Source organism: Macaca fascicularis, chromosome 6 (assembly GCF_037993035.2).
Source record: "Macaca fascicularis isolate 582-1 chromosome 6, T2T-MFA8v1.1".
NCBI classification, from domain to species: domain Eukaryota; kingdom Metazoa; phylum Chordata; class Mammalia; order Primates; family Cercopithecidae; genus Macaca; species Macaca fascicularis.
Genome location: NC_088380.1, coordinates 37,481,624 through 37,504,322, shown reverse-complemented (window position 1 = coordinate 37,504,322; position 22,699 = coordinate 37,481,624). Strand labels below are relative to the sequence as shown.

The 22,699-nt window shown below is 38.9% G+C and overlaps 1 protein-coding gene across 16 annotated transcripts in view; it reads left to right on the top strand.

The window, feature by feature from the left end:
* The window catches only part of CPLANE1 (ciliogenesis and planar polarity effector complex subunit 1), a 161,175-nt gene that overhangs the window by 75,345 nt on the left and 63,131 nt on the right, over positions 1 to 22,699 (top strand). For 10 of the 16 annotated variants that reach the window (XR_012413613.1, XM_045393633.2, XM_065546163.1 and 7 more), the window contains 12 exons: positions 32 to 971; positions 2,744 to 2,892; positions 3,870 to 4,036; positions 4,607 to 4,689; positions 6,647 to 6,726; positions 8,470 to 8,547; positions 10,857 to 11,052; positions 14,560 to 14,850; positions 15,336 to 16,106; positions 17,734 to 17,900; positions 19,269 to 19,401; positions 20,938 to 20,992. Coding sequence is in view for 13 of the 16 variants with exons in the window: in XM_045393633.2 (XP_045249568.2) it covers positions 32 to 971; positions 2,744 to 2,892; positions 3,870 to 4,036; positions 4,607 to 4,689; positions 6,647 to 6,726; positions 8,470 to 8,547; positions 10,857 to 11,052; positions 14,560 to 14,850; positions 15,336 to 16,106; positions 17,734 to 17,900; positions 19,269 to 19,401; positions 20,938 to 20,992 (3,110 nt within the window). In the remaining 3 variants the exon portion in view is untranslated. Of the gene's footprint in view, positions 1 to 31; positions 972 to 2,743; positions 2,893 to 3,869; positions 4,037 to 4,606; positions 4,690 to 6,646; positions 6,727 to 8,469; positions 8,548 to 10,856; positions 11,053 to 14,190; positions 14,340 to 14,559; positions 14,851 to 15,335; positions 16,107 to 17,733; positions 17,901 to 19,268; positions 19,402 to 20,937; positions 20,993 to 22,699 lie in introns of those variants that run through there. The other 6 variants (XM_073993309.1, XM_065546162.1, XM_073993307.1 and 3 more) reach the window with 5 other exon arrangements.

Genomic DNA, 22,699 nt, shown 5'->3' with positions numbered 1-22,699 from the left:
CTGTCTTATTTTATTTTTTTTTTTGCTGTAGAAATGCCCCAAATCACATGGAATTAACATCGATTGGTAAGCTCACTGATAAAAAGAAAATGTGTAATCAGAAGGAAAATCCTACAAAGAAAGAAGATCATGAAAAGTTATCACAAAATACACTTCCTGTAATAGGTGTTTGGGAATTTGAACGTGACGATGATGAATATATTAAATTCCTTGATCTCTTTTTGAGTTACATTCTTGAAAGAGACCTACCTTATTCCAGGGATGCTGGAATTCCATTTCTAACCAGTTTTTCTGGAACGCTTAGAGAACATGAACTTAATTCTTTACTTTTTGATGTACATACAACATTAAAACGACGTCAGAGCAAAACTAAAAGCCAGAATGTGTTTAGAGCTGGTTCTTGCTTTGTTGTTGCTCCTGAGTCCTATGAATCAGAAAAATCATCCTCTTTAAATGATGAATATGGCATGCATTTAGAAAACCAGGAACTTTCATCATCGGTACTGGTTAATCAAGGGATCAAACCTTTTTTAGAATATCCTTTGAATGAAGTCAATAAGAATGAACGAATGAGTGGATTATTTGGTTTAAAACAAAAGTCAATTTACAAAATACAAGATGACACTAGAGAAAAATGTCTAATCCAGAGATCATCAAACAACATTTTTTGGACTCCCAAGTCCATTAAAACTAGAAGATGTATTTTCAAAGCTATTCAGTGCAATGATATTAACCCTCAAGAAGATCTTCCTTTAGCACTAAACACATTTGGCAGTATAGGAAGACTGCTGGAATGGATGATAAGGTGGTCTAATAGAAGACTACTCTGTGATTCTGGTATAACTGAGTCGTCCTCTGAGTACAGTCCAGTAATTCGTGTAAAGACCTCTACAGCTGCCATTCTTACATCATTATGGCTTTTGGAACAACCCTATTTTGCTACATATAAGGCAAAAAATGCCATTATTCAGGTAAGCATATCAATTGTTCATTACATACAAACGAGAATTCTCATTTTAGATTAAAACTATGTTTACATTTCCCATCTATTAAAGAATCATTAAATAATAGAAAATTAATAACAATGTTGATTATAATCAGTATCTCCTATTTTTTTCTTCTAGTGGTTCCTTTAATTCTTAACAATAGTTAAAGTGAACGTGCTTTTCAGAGAGGCTGTGAGGTTTTGAAGTTTTGTGTGTATTTATAAAAAAGAAAAAGGGGAAGGAGATAATTTTAGTGATATTACAAGTGGTATTACAGTTATATTATTTCTCTCTTCGGTTTCAGGTTTTGGTTCAGATGAAGGACTAGGTAGCTCTCTAGTTTTAATTACTGATGTCTCATCAAGTCCATTAGTGGATTGTTTTTCTTATACTCTCAGGCCAGAAGAGGTTGAAGAATCAAACCCAGAAAGGCAGATGGGAGTCAGTAGAGGAGTTAGTGTTTAATTAACTATTCTTTCTTCCCTAGTCAATGGCAAGTGCCTTTATTCCAAAGTAGTTTATTCTAGGCTGAAGGATGTGAATGCGCGCATGTGTGTGTGTGTGTGTGTGTGTGTGTGTGTGTGTGTGTGTGTGTATGTGAATTTGTTTTATTTTTTACTTATTTATTTTTTGAGACAGAGTCTTGCTTTTTTTTTTTTTTTTTTTTTTTTTTTTTGAGATGGAGTCTCACTCTGTCACCCAGGCTGGAGTGTAGTAGCATGATCTCAGCTCACTGCAACCTCTGCCTCCTGAATTCAAGCAATTCTCCTGCCTCAGCCTTGCGAGTAGCTGGGACTACCGGTGCGCGCCACCACGCCTGACTAATTTTTGTATTTTTTAGTAGAGACGGGGTTTCACCGTATTCGCCAGGCTGGTCTTGAACTCCTGACCTCGTGATCCACCTGCCTCGGCCTCCCAAAGTGCTGGGATTACAGGTGTGAGCCACTGCGCCTGGTCCAGAGTCTTGCTTTATCACCTAGGCTGGAGTGCAGTTTTAGGATTAGAGCTGCCTGTAGCCTTGACTTTCTGGGCTCACGTGATCCTTCCCCCTGAATCTCCCAAGCAGCTGGGACCACAGGCTCATGCGACTATGCCTGTCTAATTTTTAAATTTTTTAGAATTTCCCTTTGTTACCCAAACTGGTCTCAAACTCCTGGGCTCAAGTGATCTTCCTAACTCAGCCTCTCAAAATGTTGGGATTATAGGCGTGAGCCACCACACCAGTCCTCTTTTTTTTCCTTGAGATTGGTTTCTGTTATCATAAGGTATACAGTTTATATGATACTGTGATATTTGTCATCCTTGAAATTTGTATTTCTAGGTAATGTATATGGAAATTTTAATTGAGACAAAAGGGATACGTACCTTGTGTTTTTAGCTGCATGTATTTTTGTTTACTATGTCATTTTGAAATAACTACTGAATGTCTTTATGATATAGCAAAGGGAATGAAATGAGAATATTATAATTTTTTTGCCACTGTTTCGTGGCCTGAAAACAATGACAATATCCCTTGCAAATGTGTAAGGCTGATTTCTCTTGAATACTATTTAGGTAGTCAGATTTGCTTTTCCAGTTAGAATAAAGACTTGATCATTGCTTCAGCAACAAATATTGAGTTGTGGAAATGCAGTAAATATTTGATAAATGAATAAGAGGATTATTCAGAATTCCTGTAGAAAGAATGAATAATTTTAAAATATGGTGAAAAATAAAGGGTTCAATAAATACTAAATACTGTAAATGGTTTGCTTTAGATGGTAGAGAATCGTGACACTCGGTGTCAGGTTGGACCCAGTATTGAAAGGGAGAGCAAATCAGATGCTGGCAGTTCAGTTGCAGTAGCAACTCCAGGTGGAACAGAGGAAAGAAATGGTCAGAATAAATCTTGTCAAAATATCTTGAAGTAAGTTGCTGATTATACTCTTCTTTTCAATATAAGACACCTGGTTTGATGGCCTTTGGGCTTAAAGGGAAGAATCAAACCCTTGAAAGTTAAAGGAATGAGCATTTTTTGAAGTAGAGGAACAGGCAGTAAGCTTTCTGAGGTGCTTTAACAATTCATTGCAAATTGTATTTTTTCCCTCTTGGTCTAGCTTATATTTTCTGAGACAGCAATTAATTCATCCTGAGAGATTCCTTTATCAATTTATTTCCCATATCAGAAGTTGAACTAATCCTTTCATCCATTTTTATATATGAAGCAATGCTAGGAGTAACATAGCTTTGAATCCCAAGGCAAAAGCCATTATAGCATGAATAGTCCTTTGTGAGAATGATAATTTTAGATAAGTTGAAATTATTCCAATCATTTGAATAAATAAAAACTAGGATGTGTAGTTATTTACTGAACAATCTTTTTTTTTTTTTTTTTTGAGACGGAGTTTCACTCTCGTTGCCCAGGCTGGAGTGCAATGGCACAATCTTGGCTCACCGCAACCTCCGCCTCCCAGGTTCAAGCAATTCTCCTGCCTCAGCCTCCCTAGTAACTGGGATTATAGGCATGTGCCACCACTCCCAGTTAATTTTGGTAGAGACGGGGTTTCTCCAATTTGGTCAGGCTGGTCTCGAACTCCCGACCTCAGGTGATCCACCCGCCTCGGCCTCCCAAAGTGCTGGCATTACAGGCATGAGCCACGGAACCTGGCCTACTGAACAATCTTTAACTGAGCTTCTATGTATCAGAATTTTTTTAAGAAAGATTTTATAAATATTTGTTTTTAAAAAACTGAATTAAGTCAAGATTGCGCCATTGCACTCCAGCCTGGGCGGGAGAGCGAGACTCCATCTCAAAAAAAAACAAAAACAAAAACTGAATTATAATGTAAAGTAGCTCTTTATCTCCAAGAGTAGTTGTAATTTTAGTTGCTGCATTTTTTTCAGTAGAATGCCAACTGAAGCAAAAAATCCTGATATAAAAGAAATCAATGTTGAGATTATTTCCGTCATTCATAATACTAAAAAAGAATTTATAGATATTGATGAGAATCTTTTAGAAGTACAAGCATTTACAAAAGAGGAAATGGATATGCACATATCAGACTATGAAGGTCAGTTTATTTAGATAATCTATTTTTTTGGCTTTATTAATTTGAAATTGGTAAATAATATTATCTGAGATAACTTATTTAGTCTTCCACGTAAGTGTGTTTACAGGAGCCTAAAATGAAAAATTAAGAGAATTAAATATTTATGAAACATTGAACATATTAACTCTAATTTTGGTTTTGATAAAACCAAGAAGATCTAAGGTATTTTTATGTTGATGCTCTTTTACAATTGTTGGGCCTGTTGTGCTGCTTATGTAATAATTATGGTCTCTTAATTTCTGTGAAGCAACTCTACAAACCTCTCCCCAGCAGTCTTCCTTAAAACACAAACTCTCAGAGCACTACATAGAGTTAAACATACTGAATAATAAGGCCTCTCAAGGCTTATCTGGAATTTACCTGATGAAGATGGAATAGACTCCAGGTGTTTTCAAAGACTGTCTTTATAAAAAGGATAGAAAATATTTCTGTCATTATATTGTTTCTGGTAATATTCCCTGAGCCCCCTAAAAAGTCAATAGTTTAATTTTTTTAATGATCAGTTTTCTCTTCATCTTTCCTTATTGCTAGAAGACATTAAAGAATCTGTTGGAGGTTTCAGAAGTCCCAATCTTGGCATTTGCATGATGACTTTACCACAGCAGTTAGAAGAAGTAAGTCAATAAATAGTGGATACAATTATTCATCTTTCATTTTGTGTAGTGTTTAAATTATACATGTTTTTATTCATTGTTATTAAATATATCAAAGCAAGGCTAGCTCTTAAAAATGCACTATAGGTTGTAGAATATAGCCATGCTGTGTGGCATTTTTCTTTCCCTGAAATTCTAGTACAGTATAGTAACATGTCCAATAATTTCAGGCAATGAAATTTTCATGCCATAAACTGCTTCAGCAAATTTATTTAATCAAGAGTAGCAAACGTGTCCTTTATTTAAAAAGTATGGGGCCGGGCGCGGTGGCTCAAGCCTGTAATCCCAGCACTTTGGGAGGCCGAGACGGGCGGATCACGAGGTCAGGAGATCGAGACCATCCTGGCTAACACGGTGAAACCCCGTCTCTACTAAAAAAAATACAAAAAACTAGCCGGGCGAGGTGGCGGGCGCCTGTAGTCCCAGCTACTCGGGAGGCTGAGGCAGGAGAATGGCGTGAACCCGGGAGGCGGAGCTTGCAGTGAGCTGAGATCCGGCCACTGCACTCCAGCCTGGGCGACAGAGCGAGACTCCGTCTCAAAAAAAAAAAAAAAAAAAGTATGGAAGTATGGCCAAGCATGGCAACTGATACCTGTAGTCCCTGCACTTTGGGAGGCTGAGGCGGGGGGATTGCTTGAGCCCAGGAGTTTTGGACCAGCCTGCTCAAGAGAACAAGACTCCATCTCTACGAAAAATTAAAAAATAGCCAGGCATGGTGGCATGTGCCTGTAGTAGTCTCAGCTACTTGGAAGGCTGAGGTGGGAGGATCATTTGACTTCAGGAGTTTGAGGCTGTAGTGAGCTCTATTGTGCTAGTACATTCCAGCCTGGGCAACAGAGTGAGACCCTGTCTTTAAAAAAAAAAAATTAAAAAGTATATTTCAGCTGTACTTTTTATACATATATATGCTTTTGGTATTATTTTTCTCAAAACTCTATACATTGAATTTCCAGGGGGAACATAGACATTTCCAATTATTGTAACAGTTCTGTTTTTTGTTTTTTGTTTTTTGTTTTTGAGATGAGGGTCTTGCTCTTTTGCCCAAGCTGGAGTGCAGTGGCACAATCGTGGCTCACTGCAGCCTGGAATTCCTGGAATAAAGTCATCCTCTTGCCTCAGCCTCCCAAGTAGCTGGGTCCTACTATAGGTGCGCACCACTATGCCCAGCTAATTTTTTTAAAAACATTTTTTTGTAGAGACTGGGCTTTGCTATGTTGCTTAGGCTGGTCCTGAACTCCTAGCCTCAGCCTCTCAAAGTGCTGAAATTACAGGTGTGAGCCACTGTGCCCTATCTGTTGTAACAGTTCTTTATTATTATTATTTTTATGTTTGAGACAGTCTTGCTCTGTTGCCCAGGCTGAAGTGTAGTGGTGTGATCTTGGCTAACTGCAGCTTCAGCCTCCCAGGTTTAAGCAATTCTGCCTCAGCCTCCCAAGTAGCTGGGACTACAGGCATGCGGCACCGTGCCTGACTAATTTTTTGTAATTTTTGTAGAGATAGAGTTTCACCATGTTGGCCAGGCTGATCTTGACCTCCTGACCTCAAGTGATCCACCTGCCTTGTAACAATTCTTTTAAAATGGACTCATTTTTCCTGGTTTTATAGTTGTTTTTGCAGGGAAATGAATAATCATGTAGTGTTATATGTATATAATTTACAGTGTGTTAGTCTATTGACACAGTCTTGTCTTTGTAACTTAGCATGCTCAATAGCCCAGTGTGGCAGACTGGAGGCAGTTCACACAGTATAAAGATTTGGTCAGAGCAAGACTGGGAGTACATTTTACTGTGTGATTTCTCACTTGCTTGTAGACTGTTGTTACTCTGGTTAAGCAGCTAATATGAGACTGAAAATACTCAAGACAGTAATACCTACTTGTTTTACCTGTTTTCTTTTTGCATACTATCAATTTTAAAAGGAGTTCACAGAAGAGGTTCAGTGTCAAAGGGAAGAACCACTGGAGACAAATACGGAGGAAAAATCGACTGAACAGAAAGGGTAAGGGGGAAAAAAGTATGACAGTGATTGTCTCTGGTTACTTCAGTGAAGCTTTCAGCTTTTTTCCTTCATAATTTACAATACATGATTTAGGGTGGTATTGTGTTTCTACTGAAACTGTAACTTCAGCTTATAGTTATGGTAAAATGATTTTTGGTAAATGTTATACTTCTATGTATTGATAGAGCAAAATAAATAATGATCTCTAAAATGCCTTTTGTTCTCTCATCACTATCAGCCTTATCAAAATAAAGCTGTAAATGGGCCAAAGCTTATTTAGCTGCTAATTAGGGAACCACTTTTCATACTTATTCCATATTTATTGAATCAAATAAAGAACCATTATGAATTATTTTATGTATGTATAAAATCTTTCACTGTCGTGGTGATTACTATACACTATTCATTAGGGCTATGATGTACACTTACACTGCCGGCTAGCTTATTGCTTCAGGGAGAGCTGAAGGCAGTTTTCATGTGTTGCAGTTTGGACATATTTCTAAATCTTTAGAATTTTAGAAGTTCTAGAATTTTAGAATTCCCTTAGATAAGAAAGGCAACATGGCCGGGTGCGGTGGCTCATGCCTGTAATCTCAGCATTTTGGGAGGCCGAGGTGGGTGGATCATGAGATCAAGAGATCGAGACCGTCCTGGCTAACACGGTGAAACCCTGTCTCTACTAAAAATATAAAAAACTAGCCGGACGTGGTGGCGGGTGCCTATAGTTCCAGCTACTCGGGAGGCTGAGGCAGGAAAATGGCATGAACCGGGGAGGCGGAGCTTGCAGTGAGCCAAGATCGTGCCACTGCACTCCTGCCTGAGCGACAGAGCAAGACTCCGTTTCAAAAAAAAAAAAAAAAGGCAACATAATTAGATTTTCTTTTTCTTTTCAGTATACAAATTTTGTTAGGTTTTCTGTGGACAGTTACAAAGAATATATTTAATACTATGTGCCTTTACAAGTAATTTAGATACTTCTATTCATAAAAACTATTCCTTAGGAAAATTACCCAAGAAAAGAGAGAGATAAGACAAATACTAAACTTTACAGTTTCTTTTTTCTTGTTGTTGTTGTTGTTGTTGTTGTTTTCGGAAACAGGGTCTTGCTCTGTTGCCCAGGGTAGAGTGCAGTGGTGCAATCTTGGCTCACTGCAACCTCCACCTCCCAGGATCAAGCCATCCTCCTGCCCCAGCCTCCTGAGTAGCTGGGACTGCAGGTGCGCACCACCATGCCTAGTTAATTTTTTTGTATTTCTCGTAAAGATGGGATTCACCATGTCACCTAGGCCGGTCTCAAACTCCTGAGCTCAGGAGATCCATCTGCCTCGGCCTCCCACAGTGCTGGGATCACAGGCGTGAGCCACCATGCCCAGCCTCTTTACAGTTTCAAATGTGTCAGTGGGCTCTAGTGTTCTGAGCAAAGTGTCTGCCTCTTCTATAGGTGAAATTTGGGTCTTAGCTAACCTCATGTCCCCTCATTTTGGGTTCTGTTGTTTTCATTGCTGAGCAGTCAGCAGTATTTAAGTGGTGTTTTAAGTCATCCAGACATTTTTTTTTTGCTTTTGCTTAGGTCTGTTACTAATTGCTATGGAGACAAATGTAAACAGATTGTGATTATGAGCTAAACATTATAGAAGATTAGAGGATGTTTAGACTCTTAGATGGCTGAGCACAGATCACTCGTACCTTAGATAATGCAAAGAATATCTTGCTTCCTAATCACCTATTAATTTTTATTGATAGTATGATCGAAGCCTTTTCACATCCTGAGCATACCACACCTCAATCAACGCAAGTAGATACAAGTTCGGACATTTCTAGGTAAGAAGTTTTGCCTACTGTACCATTTAAAAATAGTTGTGTTTTACAAATCAGAGTGAAAATATGCCAACTGTACCATTTTTGAAACAATTGTTGCATTTTGACTAAAAACTAAGAAAATAAAAGCAACATAAAACACTGAAAGAGCAGCATAAGCATGCATATCTGACATCTTTACTGAGTTTCCACTAGCGATTGTATTTTAAAGTTATACAGGAACTATGTTAGAACAGTCTTTTCTGAAAAAAAGTAGTGATATATTATTGAAAGATGAAGTTGTTGCTCATTTTCAGCTTCTAAGTGATTTCTCACAGTGTTTGAAATGCTTTTAATTCTCTCATAGAACAGATTCATCCAGTTCTTTTGAACAGAGTGCTTAGTGTTTAGAAGTCTTGCAGAAATAGGAAGAAAATATAGCACAGCTTTACCTCAGAAAAAAATTTTCATAGTTAGAATCAATCTCCTTGAGACCTGTTGAAAGCAAAGCCCAATAAAGTTGTTTTAAAATGGGCAAATCTGTTTGTGCAAGGAGACCTTCACAAAATATTGTTGTGTCTGCATGAGTGCTCACACCCATATCCGGCCCTTTCGTTGCACTCAGTTTAAAGAGCTTCTGAGCCTGGGCTGGGCTGTGCACATCCAGCTGTACCTACAACTCAATTTACCCCTACACCTGCCCCTACTGTCCCAAGGCCTTCTTGAGTGCCAGTGACTTGTGCAAGCATGAATGCACCCACCCTGTGCTCAAGGGGACCTCTACAGCCCTAGAGCCCCTTGTGGCTTTACTAGGAATGCCTGAAGAGGAGCCAGCCTGAAACCCATGCCCTCTTCCATTACACTTCAGGAACCCAGTCCCCACAGGGTGCCTCCTAAACCTTCTTTGTCTCCAGTTCACTCTTTAGATTCCAGATCCCTGTCACTGGGCAACTAACTCGCTCGTCACCCAGCTAAGAAAGCTGGGGACAGTGGAGGCTGGTAGCAGCTGTGAGAAACATGATTCTCAAGGAGCAACACTCAAAGCTTTCACTTTGGCAAAAAAAGAAAAGGCAGATCAATTGTAATGCCAATTTTTTTTTTTTTTTTTGAGACGGAGTCTCACTCTGTTGCCCAGGTTGGAGTGCCGTGGCCGGATCTCAGCTCACTGCAAGCTCCGCCTCCCAGGTTCACGCCATTCTCCTGCCTCAGCCTCCCGAGTAGCTGGGACTACAGGCGCCAGCCACCTCGCCTGGCTAGTTTTTTTTTTGTATTTTTTAGTAGAGACGGGGTTTCACTGTGTTAGCCAGGATGGTCTCGATCTCCTGACCTCGTGATCCATCCGTCTCGGCCTCCCAAAGTGCTGGGATTACAGGCTTGAGCCACCGCGCCCGGCCTGTAATGCCTATTTTTTTGTGAATTTGCCAAATAAAGCTTTTTATTGGGTGTGTTAGATGCTCAGTAAAAGGCAAATAGAATTGCCAGATGGGAATGAGTGTAAACCTAAATAAGTCTATATGAAATTTAATATGTTCTTTTATTTTTTGGAAATAATGATCTATTTGAATCTAATAATTGCCTGCTCTGTTGCTTAGTTTATAAAATGTAGAAAACTTTGAGTATCTGCTATGTTTGAGATAGTCATTTTGTTATGAGTCATTTGTTTGAGATAGTCAATTCCCCAACAGTCATTTTGTTAAAAAAAAAAACAAAAAAAAAAACAGCTAAACACCTTGCTTTGATCCTTAATTTTTGTTTGTAAATAAGCATTTTTATTAGGGTTTATAATACATTTAAACTCTGAGGTTTGCTTGGAAATGAAATGTTCACAGTACTGTTGTTTCACATTTAATGATAATAAACAGTAGTTTTCTCTACTGATCCTAGAATTAAATTTTTTAATCCTATTTTTTCCCTAGTTTTCTTAACTCTATGCTGGTTCATTAATTTTAGTCAAAAACATATTTCTAAACAAAATTACAAATTATGAAGTCTGTACAGTTAGTCAGAATGATTCCACAGGTCTCAAATTTAGATGTCCACAGGGACCAGGCAAGTAAAATACATGTCAGCTCTTGGGTTTGCAACACCCTGTGAAGGAGCTCATCACTGACTAGACAGTCCCTTAATAAAGATGAAAATTGAGCTGATGACGAATGTGTCTGGGGGCTGACGGGCATTAGAGAGAAAGGCTTTAGGGTTTAAATTTCTAGAAAACTACCAGAATAACCTTTAAATTGGAAGACAAAAGTGGGATCAGAATATTCAGATCATAGACATTCAGTTTGTTTTTTGTCAATTAATGCATGTTTTTTATTTAAATGCTTTCCACATAGTGCACAGATTTCTACATATAAAGACAAATCTTCCTCAGTTCCACCTCTGATATCATCAAATGGAGTCAGTGTTGCTTCACAACCACCTGTTCCAACACCTCAGAAGACCCAGAGAAATGAATGCAGGGCTCAGTTATCAGATTGTTCAGAGTCCGTTAGGCAGATGCTCCAAGATGAAATGTTTAAATTAGTTCAGGTAAGCACATCTCTATAAAAGTAAATCTACACATAGTGTACATGTAGGGTTTTAAAATATTAACAGATTTCCAGAAATTGACAAGTTAAAATTATATCACAAGCATTTCTCTGCTTTGGGTACTTTTCATTCAAATGTTTGTAACTGATTGGGCTCAGTGGCTCACATTTGTAATCCCAGCACTTTGGGAGGTCAAGGTAGGAGGATTGCTTGAGGCCAGGAGTTTGAAACCAGCTTGGGCAACATAGTGAGACCGCCAACTCTACTAGGAAAAAAAAAGTTCATAACTCTAGGGCCTAGAGGTCTAGGCTAAGCTACCTACTTCTCACAATGACTTCTTTTTACTGAGCTCTTTGGGATGCAGCTGCTTACAAAAGTGAGGTGGGGAGTAATCAAACCAGATCAGTGGGCTCCTACTCAGAAGTATCCAAGGCTTATTTTCCAGCTGACACTATCTCATATTTCTTATCCATATTTCTTGTACTTGAGTTGAAACTGTCAGCTGCATTTCAAATTACCGTTCACTTTGACTTTCATCATACCTGGCTATCCTTTTTTTCTGTTTACCAACAATGGTTAATTATTTACCTTTTTAGAAACATTAGTTTCCCTCAGATCTAAACCTCTGCTCATTTTTCCTGCATTCACTTCCATATCCTTTTATGTGATGTAATATATACCATCATATTGATGATTATCGGCACTGAGGCAGGAGAATGGCGTGAACCTGGGAGGTGGAGCTTGCAGTGAGCTGAGATCCGGCCACGGCACTCCAACCTGGGCAACAGAGTGAAACTCCGTCTCAAAAAAAAAAAAAAAAAATTTATTTTTTGAGACAGAGTCTCACTCTGTCACCCAGGCTGGAGTGCAGTTGCGCGATCTCGGCTCACTGCAACCTCTGCCTCCCAGGTTCAAGCGTCTCCTGCCTCAGCCTCCTGAGTAGCTGGGATTATAGGCATGTGCCACCTTGCCTGGCTAATTTTTATATTTTTAGTAGAGATGGAGTTTCATCATGTTGGCGGGGCTGGTCTTAAACTCCTGACCTCAGGTGATCTGCCCGCCTCGGCCTCCCAAAGTGCTAGGATTACAGATGTGAGCTACTGCACCGGCTGTACTAATTTTCTCTTTGAACTTATGGGGCTTGATGAGAGTAGTTGTTCAGCATGTCCCCCTGTCCCATGAAACTTACTGAAACTGATTTTATTCTTATTCTCCCTAGTCCCTTCTTTTCTTTTTCTGTTTAGTAGCACCACCTATTCTACCAGTTTAATGTTTTAGAGCCATCTCTCAAACTGTTAGATGGATTACTTGGGGACTTTACTGGTCACTGTCCTATATATTTAACAAGTTCTCCAGATAATTCTGATGCACACAAAAGATTAAGAATCACTATCTTCAAAAGTCATCTTTGCCGTCTTTCACAACCCTTACCCAGTGTTTTACTATGCCCTCTTGAATTTTTTGCCGATACTATATGTCAGTATAGTCACTTGCTATTTCTATGGCAGTGGGTAACCTTAGATTCTTAGTTTCATACTTTCATTGTCATCTATTTGCATTTTCTAGGATACTTTCTTCAGGTATTATTTTAATAATATTAGTCACCTGTTTAAAAATCTTCAGTAAACTTCAGGAATTTGTATAATATATGATATCAATCTTGTTTTAAAAATATAAAGAAGACAGGCTCTTTATATTTTTAAATTTTATAAGAGGTGGCTCACACCTGTAATCCTAGTGCTTTGGGTGGCTGAGGTGGGAGGATTGCTTGAGGCTAGGAGTTTGAGACCAGCCTGGGCAACATAGCAAGACCTCATCTCTACAAAACAAACAAACAAACAAACAAACAAAACACCCAAAAAGCAAACCATTATCCAGGCATGGTAGCACATGCCTATAGTCTCAGCTACTCGGCAGGCTGAGGTGGGAGGATGCTTTGAGCCCAGGAATTTGAGGTTACAGTGGGCTGTGATCAGTCCACTGCACTCCAGCCTGGGTACCATGGTGAGACCTTGTCTTTTAGATAGAACAGATAGAATGAATAGATAGATAGATAGATAGATAGATAGATAGATAGATAGATAGTAAGCAAGAGAAAGGAAATATACTAAAATGTCAATGCTTATTATTTTTGAGGGTAGGATTATGAATAATATTTATTTTATTTTTAAAATTTCTGGTTTTTCCTGTATTTGCTTTAAAATAATTAAAAGAAAACTGCATTTTTAAAAACCTGCACTGTTTCCCTATTGGTTTGTTCTATCAAATGCAAATTTTTCTGTTGGCCTTCAAAAACTTCACTTTGAAGTCTTTACCTTCCCTCCTTTCCTGCCTTACTTTCACAAGTCTAGTGGTTCTCAAAGTATGATGCCTGGACGAGTAGTGTCAGCATCACTTAGACCTTGGAAATACAAATTCTCAGGCCCCGATCCTAGACCCGTTGAATCAGAAACTTGGGATAGGGATCAGCAGAGTGGTTCAAGTCCTCCAGGTAATTCTGGTGCATGCCAAAGTTTGAGAACTTCCGCACTAGCCTATCTTTTCATTATCCCTGCTGTAAATCTCCTGTTCCTGCTAAGCCAATGTCTGTGCTAGTGCTTCCCAAGATTTTCTGGACATTGAAATAACCTGGTCGTCTTAATGAATACAGATGCTGGTTCCCATCCCCAGACATTGCGATGTTATTGATAGGGGGTGACCTGGTCATCGGGACTTATAGATATTTCTCAGGTGATTGTAATGTGCAGCATAGTTTGGGGACAACTGGTGTCTGACTTTTCTTTCACCTAATCAGCCTTTCCAAGGGAATTCCTTGCTCTTCACCTGTGTACTGCTTTCTGCTCATTCCTGAAAACTGTTCAAAATATACTTATTCTGGGAATCTGTCTTTTTTTTTTTTTTTTTTAGAGACAGAATCTCACTCTGTCACCAGGCTGGAGTGCAGTGGCACGATCTCGGCTCACTGCAACCTTACCTCCCTGGTTCAAGCGATTCCCCTGCCTCAGCTTCCTGAGTAGCTGGGACTATAGGTGCGTGCCACCACACCCAGCTAATTTTTGTATTTTTAGTAGAGATGGGGTTTCATCATGTTGGCCAGGATGGTCTCAATCTCTTGACCTTGTGATCCACCCTCTGCAGCCTCCCAAAGTGCTGAGATTACAGGCGTGAGCCACTGCGCCTGGCCTATTCTGGGAATCTGTCTTTATCCCACTCCTTTGATCCCTGGGATGTTTATGGAAACCGAATACTGTAAACTGTTTACAAATAGTTCCAAGTTTCATTTGCAAGTGAGTATTCATATGCCTGGTTGACAGGAAGTTATCATTTTTTTCCTCTCCCTTTAAAAAAAAAAAAAAATTCCCTGACTATGCCTCCTGCTCAGCATTCATGATTCTCATAGATACTAAGACAAAGGTGTGACTATTATAGAGTACTCATATGATTATGTTGATTCCTTAGTTTTTTGTTATATTTTAAGATATTGCTTCAATTTTTGTTTTATTCAAGCTGCAACAGATCAACTTCATGAGCCTAATGCAAATAGTAGGATCATCCTTTGCTAATCTCCCAGATATACAACAACTTGTACAGCAGTCTCAGTCTGTGCATTTAGGGGGAAGCCAAGAATCAAATCTAAGAGGATGTGGTGATGTTGAAGACAGCAACAAAAATCTTAAGGAGAGATTTTTTGTTAAGCCACAGTCAATGGGAGAGAACACCAGAGAGCCTCACAAGAACAGCCCACACTGCCATGAAAGAACTATCCCATCTGGTCAAAATAGTACTGGAAATGTACAGGTAATGTATGTAAAAATACCTTTAATGGCTGGACATGGTGGCTCATGTCCCAGCACTATGGCAGGCCGCACCTGAGGTTGGGAGTTCGAGAGCAGCCTGGCCAACATGGTGAAACCCTAGCTCTACTAAAAATACAAAAGTTAGCCAGGTGTGGTGGTGCATGCCTGTAATCCCAGTTATTCAGGAGGCTGAGGCAGGAGAATTGCTTGAACTCATGAGGTGGAGGTTGCAGTGAGCCGAAATCATGTCACTACACTCCAGCCTGGGTGACAGAGCGAGACTCTGTCTCAGAAAATAATAATAATAATAATAATGTCCTGAGTAGTTCAATAGTCGTCGTGTTTTTTGTTTTTGTTGAGTAAATACTTTTTTTTTTTTAAGCAGTTACTACATTCTACCCGCTGCAAAACATACTGAATGCCATTTACGAAGTAAGGAATTTCTAATATATTCTAAACTTACATAATATCTTTTTTCTCTTCCAGAATGTTCTACATGGGAGCATTCCTTTATGTCAATTAAATGGCCAGCCCCAGAAAAGAGGACCAATTCCATCATCTCAAAATTTACCATCCACTTCGTTTTATCCGGCTCCTGCTGGAAATACTCACCTCTGCCTTTTGTCCACACCTTCTGTTGTTCAGAAGGCACCTAGACTTATCCCACATGCAAAAACATTTAGTCTTGGTGATGGCTTTCCTTTGCTTCAGTTTAAGCCTAAACAAGAATTCAAGCCCCTTTTCTTACATGCAGGAAGTATTCCACAAGTTCCCTTCAGGCCTCTGCCACAACCAAGAGAGGCTTGGGGATTATCTGACTCCTTCCAACCTGCTCTGCCACAGAGAGTAGCACAAACTCCTCCAGCATCCCATTTGAATGTAAGCCAGTATAATACTGAAGCCAAAAAGAAAGAAGTTAAGCAGAAGACATGGGCAGAAACTGTAATTACAGAAATTCCTAAGCATGTAAACTTGGATCAATATGTTGGACAAGAAAATCTGACACCTCCACAGGACTCTTCAGTGTTTATAAAACCAGAAAAACTATTTGATGTTAAGCCAGGGCCCCTTGAGATATCTCCTCACCATTCCTTTGGACTTCCGTTACTATACTTGCCACTTAAACCTCCTAATATGTTTCCATCAACCTCAAGAGCATCTATTACAGTTCCCTCAACACCTATCCAACCTATAGCAGAAGAAAGAAAATACCCAAGATTGTCATTACTTCATCCACATTTGTCCCCAGAAAATATGGTAATGAATTTTTGTATAGTAATGCAAAAGCAGTGTCCTGCATTTTTTTCATACCATAAGTACCGTATGGTCAGTGAAAAGCTCTTTTACATAAAAAAAAATGCTTGTTATAGAAAATAGCATGTAAAAATTAGGTTTAAAATAATGATTGTAGCTGGGCATGGTGGCTCATGCCTATAATCCCAATACTTTGGGAGGCCAAGATGGGAGGATCCCTTGATCCCAGGAGTTTGAGACCAGCCTGGGTAGCATAGGGAGAAGCTGTCTCTGTTTTTAAAAAATTGTGTATTTTAAAGGTTTTAGGTCTTTCTATCAATACTGGAGTTTACTAGACTCTTTCGTAGATATTTCTGCTGCTCTAGAAAGAAATAAGCAGTAAAATTACCAGGTACTTTGTGTAAGATTTAAACACGCGGAAAAAAAAGGCAAAAAAATTACCAGATGCTTTTGTTTATGTGCGCGTAGAGAGGAGAGCAAGTGAACACTCATATTGTTTGAGGTTCCTAGCAATTATTGTATGATCTTCAAATCTTTGACAGGTTAAATTTGTTAAATAGACCCAGATTTATATGTGTGGGTCTAGATATATGTGGGTCACATTTAATATATGTGATTAGTAGCACATATATTAAAATGGTAGTTTTATAGACCCACCAAGTCCTCTTTAAAAGTATAACTTTTGATTTATGAAATTAAAATGGTTTAGGCTCTAGTTTTGAGGAGAGCAGTACTATCTTAGGGAGATAATTGAGTAATACATTCTCAGGTGTACTTTTATGATTTGAAGATGGTACTGGGAAAACAAACGGTTATTCCTTAGAAAAAATACTTAACCATGCTTCCTTTTCTTCTGAAGATAACATGAACCGAAGAAGAACTCCAAGTTTTTACCATTCAATTCCCAAGGCTTCAGGGATTTTCAGCATATTGCTGGTCTTTTCCATCTGTGGTCTTTGTGCCTCTGCATCTTCCCTGTTGCAAATAATTTTAAGTTAAATGCTGGACATTATATAATTTCATTTCTAAGACGAAAGGTTTTTTTTTTTTGGTTTTTTGTTTGTTTTTTTTAATATGAGATAGAGCCTCACCCTGTCACCAGGCTGGAGTGTAATGGCGTAATCTCAGCTCACTGCAACCTCTGCCTCCCGGATTCAAGTGATTCTCCTGCCTCAGCCTCCCAAGTAGCTGGGATTACAGGCATGCACCACCATGGCTGGCTAATTTTTTGTATCTTTAGTAGAGACAGGGTTCCACCATGTTGGCCAGGCTGTTCTCGAACTCCTGACCTTGTGATCCGCCCACCTCGACCTCCCAAAGTGCTGGGATTACAGGCGTGAGCCACCGCGCCTGACCAGAGGAAAGATTTTTAATATGGGAATGAAATTAGGAAGGTGAGAACTTCTAGCTTAATTTCTGAAATAGGATGACCCATTTGAAACTTTCAGCACTTTAAATCACTTTTTCTCTAAGATACGTATACTCATATTGCCAGTTTAAATCAATTTGTTATATTTAATTTGTTCTGTTGCACAGTTTAAAGAAATGCATTTTTCCTCAGTCTTTTGTTAAAATATTACATAATTGAGTTTGCAGTTTGTCATTCTTATGCTTTGTTTCTTTCTTGTAGTGCAAAAAAACACAACTTATCCCACTTGAAAACCTCATTGCGTTTAAACAAAGCCAACAGAAACTAACACATAATTTATTTGAACAAGGTGATGCTGGACACCTTCAACTTCTAAAGGTCAAAATAGAACCACCTGAAGTAAGACAAGGAAAGGACAGTAAAAAAAGGCAAGATTTAAGTGAAATTTTATTTAATAATATCATATATCAGCAAGTTCATTATTATTTAAAATCACACCGTAATCTGGTTCAGTCTCCTAGGCTATACACAATTGCACATTCAGTTTTCAAGTGTCATGTATCTGAACATATTTTATGTGAGAAAAATTCCTATTTTGTGAGACAAATACTATAATATTTTCCCATCGTATTAAGGAATTCTTTCCTACCATTCGTAGACTGGAGGATTCTTTTACAGTGTCTATAGTAGAAGGAACAGTCATCATTTGCTTCTCAAATACTTGGTACAATATCCCATATGCAGTAGTCCTCCCTTATTCCCAGGAATACATGCCAAGACCTTCAGTGGATACCTGAAACTGCAGATAATACTGAACCCTATTATATATTTTGTTTTTTTCTATACATACATACCAATGATAAAGTTTAAGTTATAGATTAGGCACAGTAAGCAATGCACAATAACTAGTAATAAAATATAACAATTATAACTATATTGTAAGGCAAGTTATGTGAATGTGATCTCTTTCCCTCTGTCTCTCAAAATACCTTATTGCACTGAACTCATCTATTTTCGAACCATGGTTGAACTCTGATAAATTGAAACCTTGGAAAGTGAAACCATGGATAAGGGGGGACTACTGTATCCTCCAATACTTTGAACCAATCATCTTACCATATTCTTCAGACTCTTACAGTGAGCAGGAGGGTAGGTGATATAAATTGTTTCAGGGCACTAAGAAATGTGTATGTGAAAAGCAAGGCTGTAACTTCTAGTGAAGAGCATTTACTGTAGTGTTTTACCATGTGTATTGATTGGCAGATTATTACTAAGTCTGGAAAATACTTTAAAATTTTCACATTTATCAGACTGTAAAATCTGTTACTAGTGCTGTCTTTCCAGAAATGGTCTTCTTGTTTCCATCTATTCCCTCTTCCAATTTAGTCTTCCCCTTAGCGTTTTGAGACCTCTTTCCTCCTTGCTGTGATTTTGCTGAGGTGACTAAGTGTGCTTAATGTCTTCAAATAGACTAATGGAGGTATCTGATAGGGTTTCTGGCACCGACTGCAAATCCACAGAAAAGAGAGTTTAATAATTATCTAAGATGTGTAACCCTGTCCTTAGATTCCAGTGACTAACATAGAATAGTCAGTTCAGTATTAGAGGTTCTAGAAATAAATTTCATATTTGGTATTTTGCTTGTATTTGCAGAATGTCTTGTTAATTTAATTAAATGCTATTGAAAAGAATTTATGAACATAATTTTGTTAACTGTATCCCTATATAGCATGATAAATGAAAAGCAAATGTTGCTATAATTGTAAAAGTATGTTTTATGCTATTATGTTTAACAGGCAAAGGAGAAGAGCTGAGAAAGAGCTGCAAGAAAAAAAATCTGAGAAATTGAGGAGAAAACCAAATGTGACTTTTCGACCAGAGAATTCCATAATTAATAACGATAATTCAGAAATCATTAAGAAACCCAAGGTATAGAAAAAATGCTATTGATTCTTCCTGGTGTGCATGTACACTGAGTTTGGTATGTCTTTGTGGTTTATCTAGTCTGATCGCTGGGAGCTTCTGATTGTGATTAGGAGGATCTTTATATCATTCAGTATATCAGTCCCTGCTGCCTCCCTCCACAGAGCAGTAGACATAGAGTTCTGAATGTGAAAAGCAACTTGATGGTACATCAAAAACTGCAGTTTAGAGCATCTGCCTGCGTGGCTTTTTTTATATTTGAAATCACCCTTTGCTTATTTCTATGACATCTTAACATATATGTTATGTTATTTGGGCTTCTCCTAATACAGTTTCACCCTTCTCTGAGATTCCTCTAGGACTTCCCAAACAGGTTTGTTGTGTAAACTCTATTTTAAGTCAAATCTTTTTTAAAAATTTAATTTATTATTATTTTTTAGAGATAGGGTCTTGCTCTGTTGCCCAGGCTGTAGTGCAGTGGCACAAATATAGCTCACTGCAGCCCCTACCTCCTGGGCTTGGGCAGTCCTTCTGCTTCAGCCTCCCAAGTAGCTGGGACTACAGATGTGTGCCACCATGCCCAGCTAATTAAAAAATATTTTTTTGAAAGGTGGGACCTTGCTGTGTTGCCCAGGCTGGTCTCCGACTCCTGACCTCAAGTGATCCTTCTACCTCAGCCTCCTAAAACACTCGGATTATAGGTGTTAGCCATCATGCCCAGTGTTAAGTCAGGTCTTTTTAAATATACCTCTGTATTTGGTGACTGTCTAACTATTTTTGCAACAACAGATTAAATAAAGAGAAATGTATTAATAGTTTTGTTTACATTGATTTTTTTTTTTTTTTTTTTTTTTGAGACAGAGTCTGGCTCTGTCACCCAGGCTGGAGTGCAGTGGCCGCATCTCAGCTCACTGCAAGCTCCGCCTCCCGGGTCTACGCCATTCTCCTGCCTCAGCCTCCTGAGTAGCTGGGACTACAGGCGCCCGCCACCTCACCCGGCTAGTTTTTTGTATTTTTTTAGTAGAGACGGGGTTTCACCATATTAGCCAGGCTGGTCTCGATCTCCTGACCTTGTGATCCGCCCGTCTCGGCCTCCCAAAGTGCTGGGATTACAGGCTTGAGCCACCGCGCCCGGCCTGTTTACATTGATTTTTAAAAGGCATGCTTTTTCAGTCAGTCCTCAAGAGCATGTCTAGAGGCACTTAGTACAACTGTTTGTTGAGTCCATGAAAGATTTTTGACAGGATGGTGTACTATTTGAGTATTATCAAAGCTACTCTGTAGGAGAGAGTTGCACATGGTAACCTAGGAACCTTACATTAAATTGGTAATGCTTTTTTATTATTTGGCTTATAAATTTTCTTAACTCATTTGTAGAGTTACTTCGATAGAGTAAATAATTTGATGGAATAATTATGCCTAGAATGATGGAAATTGAACCTATACATGAGAATTCAATCTTCATAGCTATTGAGTATTTTTTTACAAAATAATACATGTCTTTGAGTTAATCATAGATTAATCCTGTGGGAATTCATTTAGGAACAAGAAGAACATTGTGGTTCCCATTCTTTGGATGACTTCGACATTCCTTTTGGTATGTATGTGTATGATTAATGTAATGTCTAAGTTTAGAGTTAAAATTAGCTTTTTAGAAATATGTACAATATGAAAATGAGGCTACCTACATTTCTGCCCAGCTGACTACAAATTCAAGGGTTCCTATACTCTACCCCCCTCAACTCAGGTTTGGTAATTGACTAGAAAACCCACAGAAATTGGGAAAGCACTTTACTTATGATTACAATTTTATTATAAAGGATACAACTCAGGAACAGCCAAATAGAAGAGATGCACAGGGCAAGGCAGTGGTGGGGTTGGGCAGCACAGGGCTTCCATGCCCTCTCTGAGATGGCCAGTCTCCTAGCACATCCATGTATTCACCAACCTGGAATCGCTCTTAACCTGTTTGCTTCAGGATTTTTATTGACTTTTCAGTACTTAGGTATAATTGATTAAATCACTGGCCATTGTGATTGAGCTCAATCTCCAGCCCCTTCTCTTTCCCAGATGTGGCAGTAGGATGGGTGAATTGGGGGCTGATCATTCTAACCCTCTCATCATGTGGTTGGTTCCTCTGGTGATTGGCCCTATGCTAAAGCCATCTAGGGGCTTGTGAAGAGACACCTCTAGCATATACTTAGGTGTGATCAAAAGGGGCTTGTTAGAAATAACAGACACTCCTATCAGGAAATCCCAAGATTCTGAGGACCTGTGTGCAAGAAACTGGGTCTTTGTAGACCAAATATGTATTTTTCATTATACCACAATGCTCCATAATTGATACTGTCTTATTCTACCTAGTCTTCCTGGGTGATCTCCCAGAGAAATCCACATGTAAACACAAACTCTCACAGTAGACTTTGGATTTTGGTTCTCTTTCCTCTTGAGTTTTTCTACTTACGTAGAAATTACCTCAGATACACTATGTGAATTCTGAATTCATTATTTCTACTCTGCCCTGACTGTTTTTTCCTCCTACATTCTCTTTCTCCATTTGTGTTGATATCAGCCTAAGCCAGAAACATGTGATTATGAATTCTGTCTTCCCTTTTATCCAGTCAATAACCGATTCTTACCTATTTTGCTTCCTTTGTAATTCTTAAATTTATCCTGTTTTCCCATCCCTCACCATTACTAGGTATATCCACTCAAACCTATTTTCCACACACTGGCTAGATTGTTTTCCTAGAATATGAATCTGACCATATCATTTCTCTGCTTAACAGCTTCTACTGGATCTTCATTCCCAGAAGAATATCTAGGTTTCTAAGCTGGACATGCAGAGTCCTCAACAGTTTTGATTTTGATTCTACCATGTCTTTGAAATTCAACTTACGTAACACTTCATTCAGAAAGCCCATTTTAGGCTGGGCACGGTGGCCCAGGCCTGTAATCCAGCACTTGTGGGAGGCTGAGGCGGGTGGATCACTTGAGGTCAGGAGTTTGAGACCAGCCTGGCCAAAATGGCTTAAACCCTGTCTCTACATAGGCATGGTGGTGGGCACCTGTAATCCCAGCTACTTGGGAGGCTGAGGCAGGAGAGTCACTTGAACCCGGGAGGCAGAGGTTGCTGTGAGCTGAGATCACGCCACTGCACTCCAGCCTGGGCAACAGAGCCAGACTCCGTCTCAAAAAAAAATTTTAATAACATCCTGATACCCCATATTTTACTTCCATTGAGTTAGGTACTGTGCTGCTGGGCTCCTGGTAATATGTTAGCTTCTCAATGATTACTTCCAAT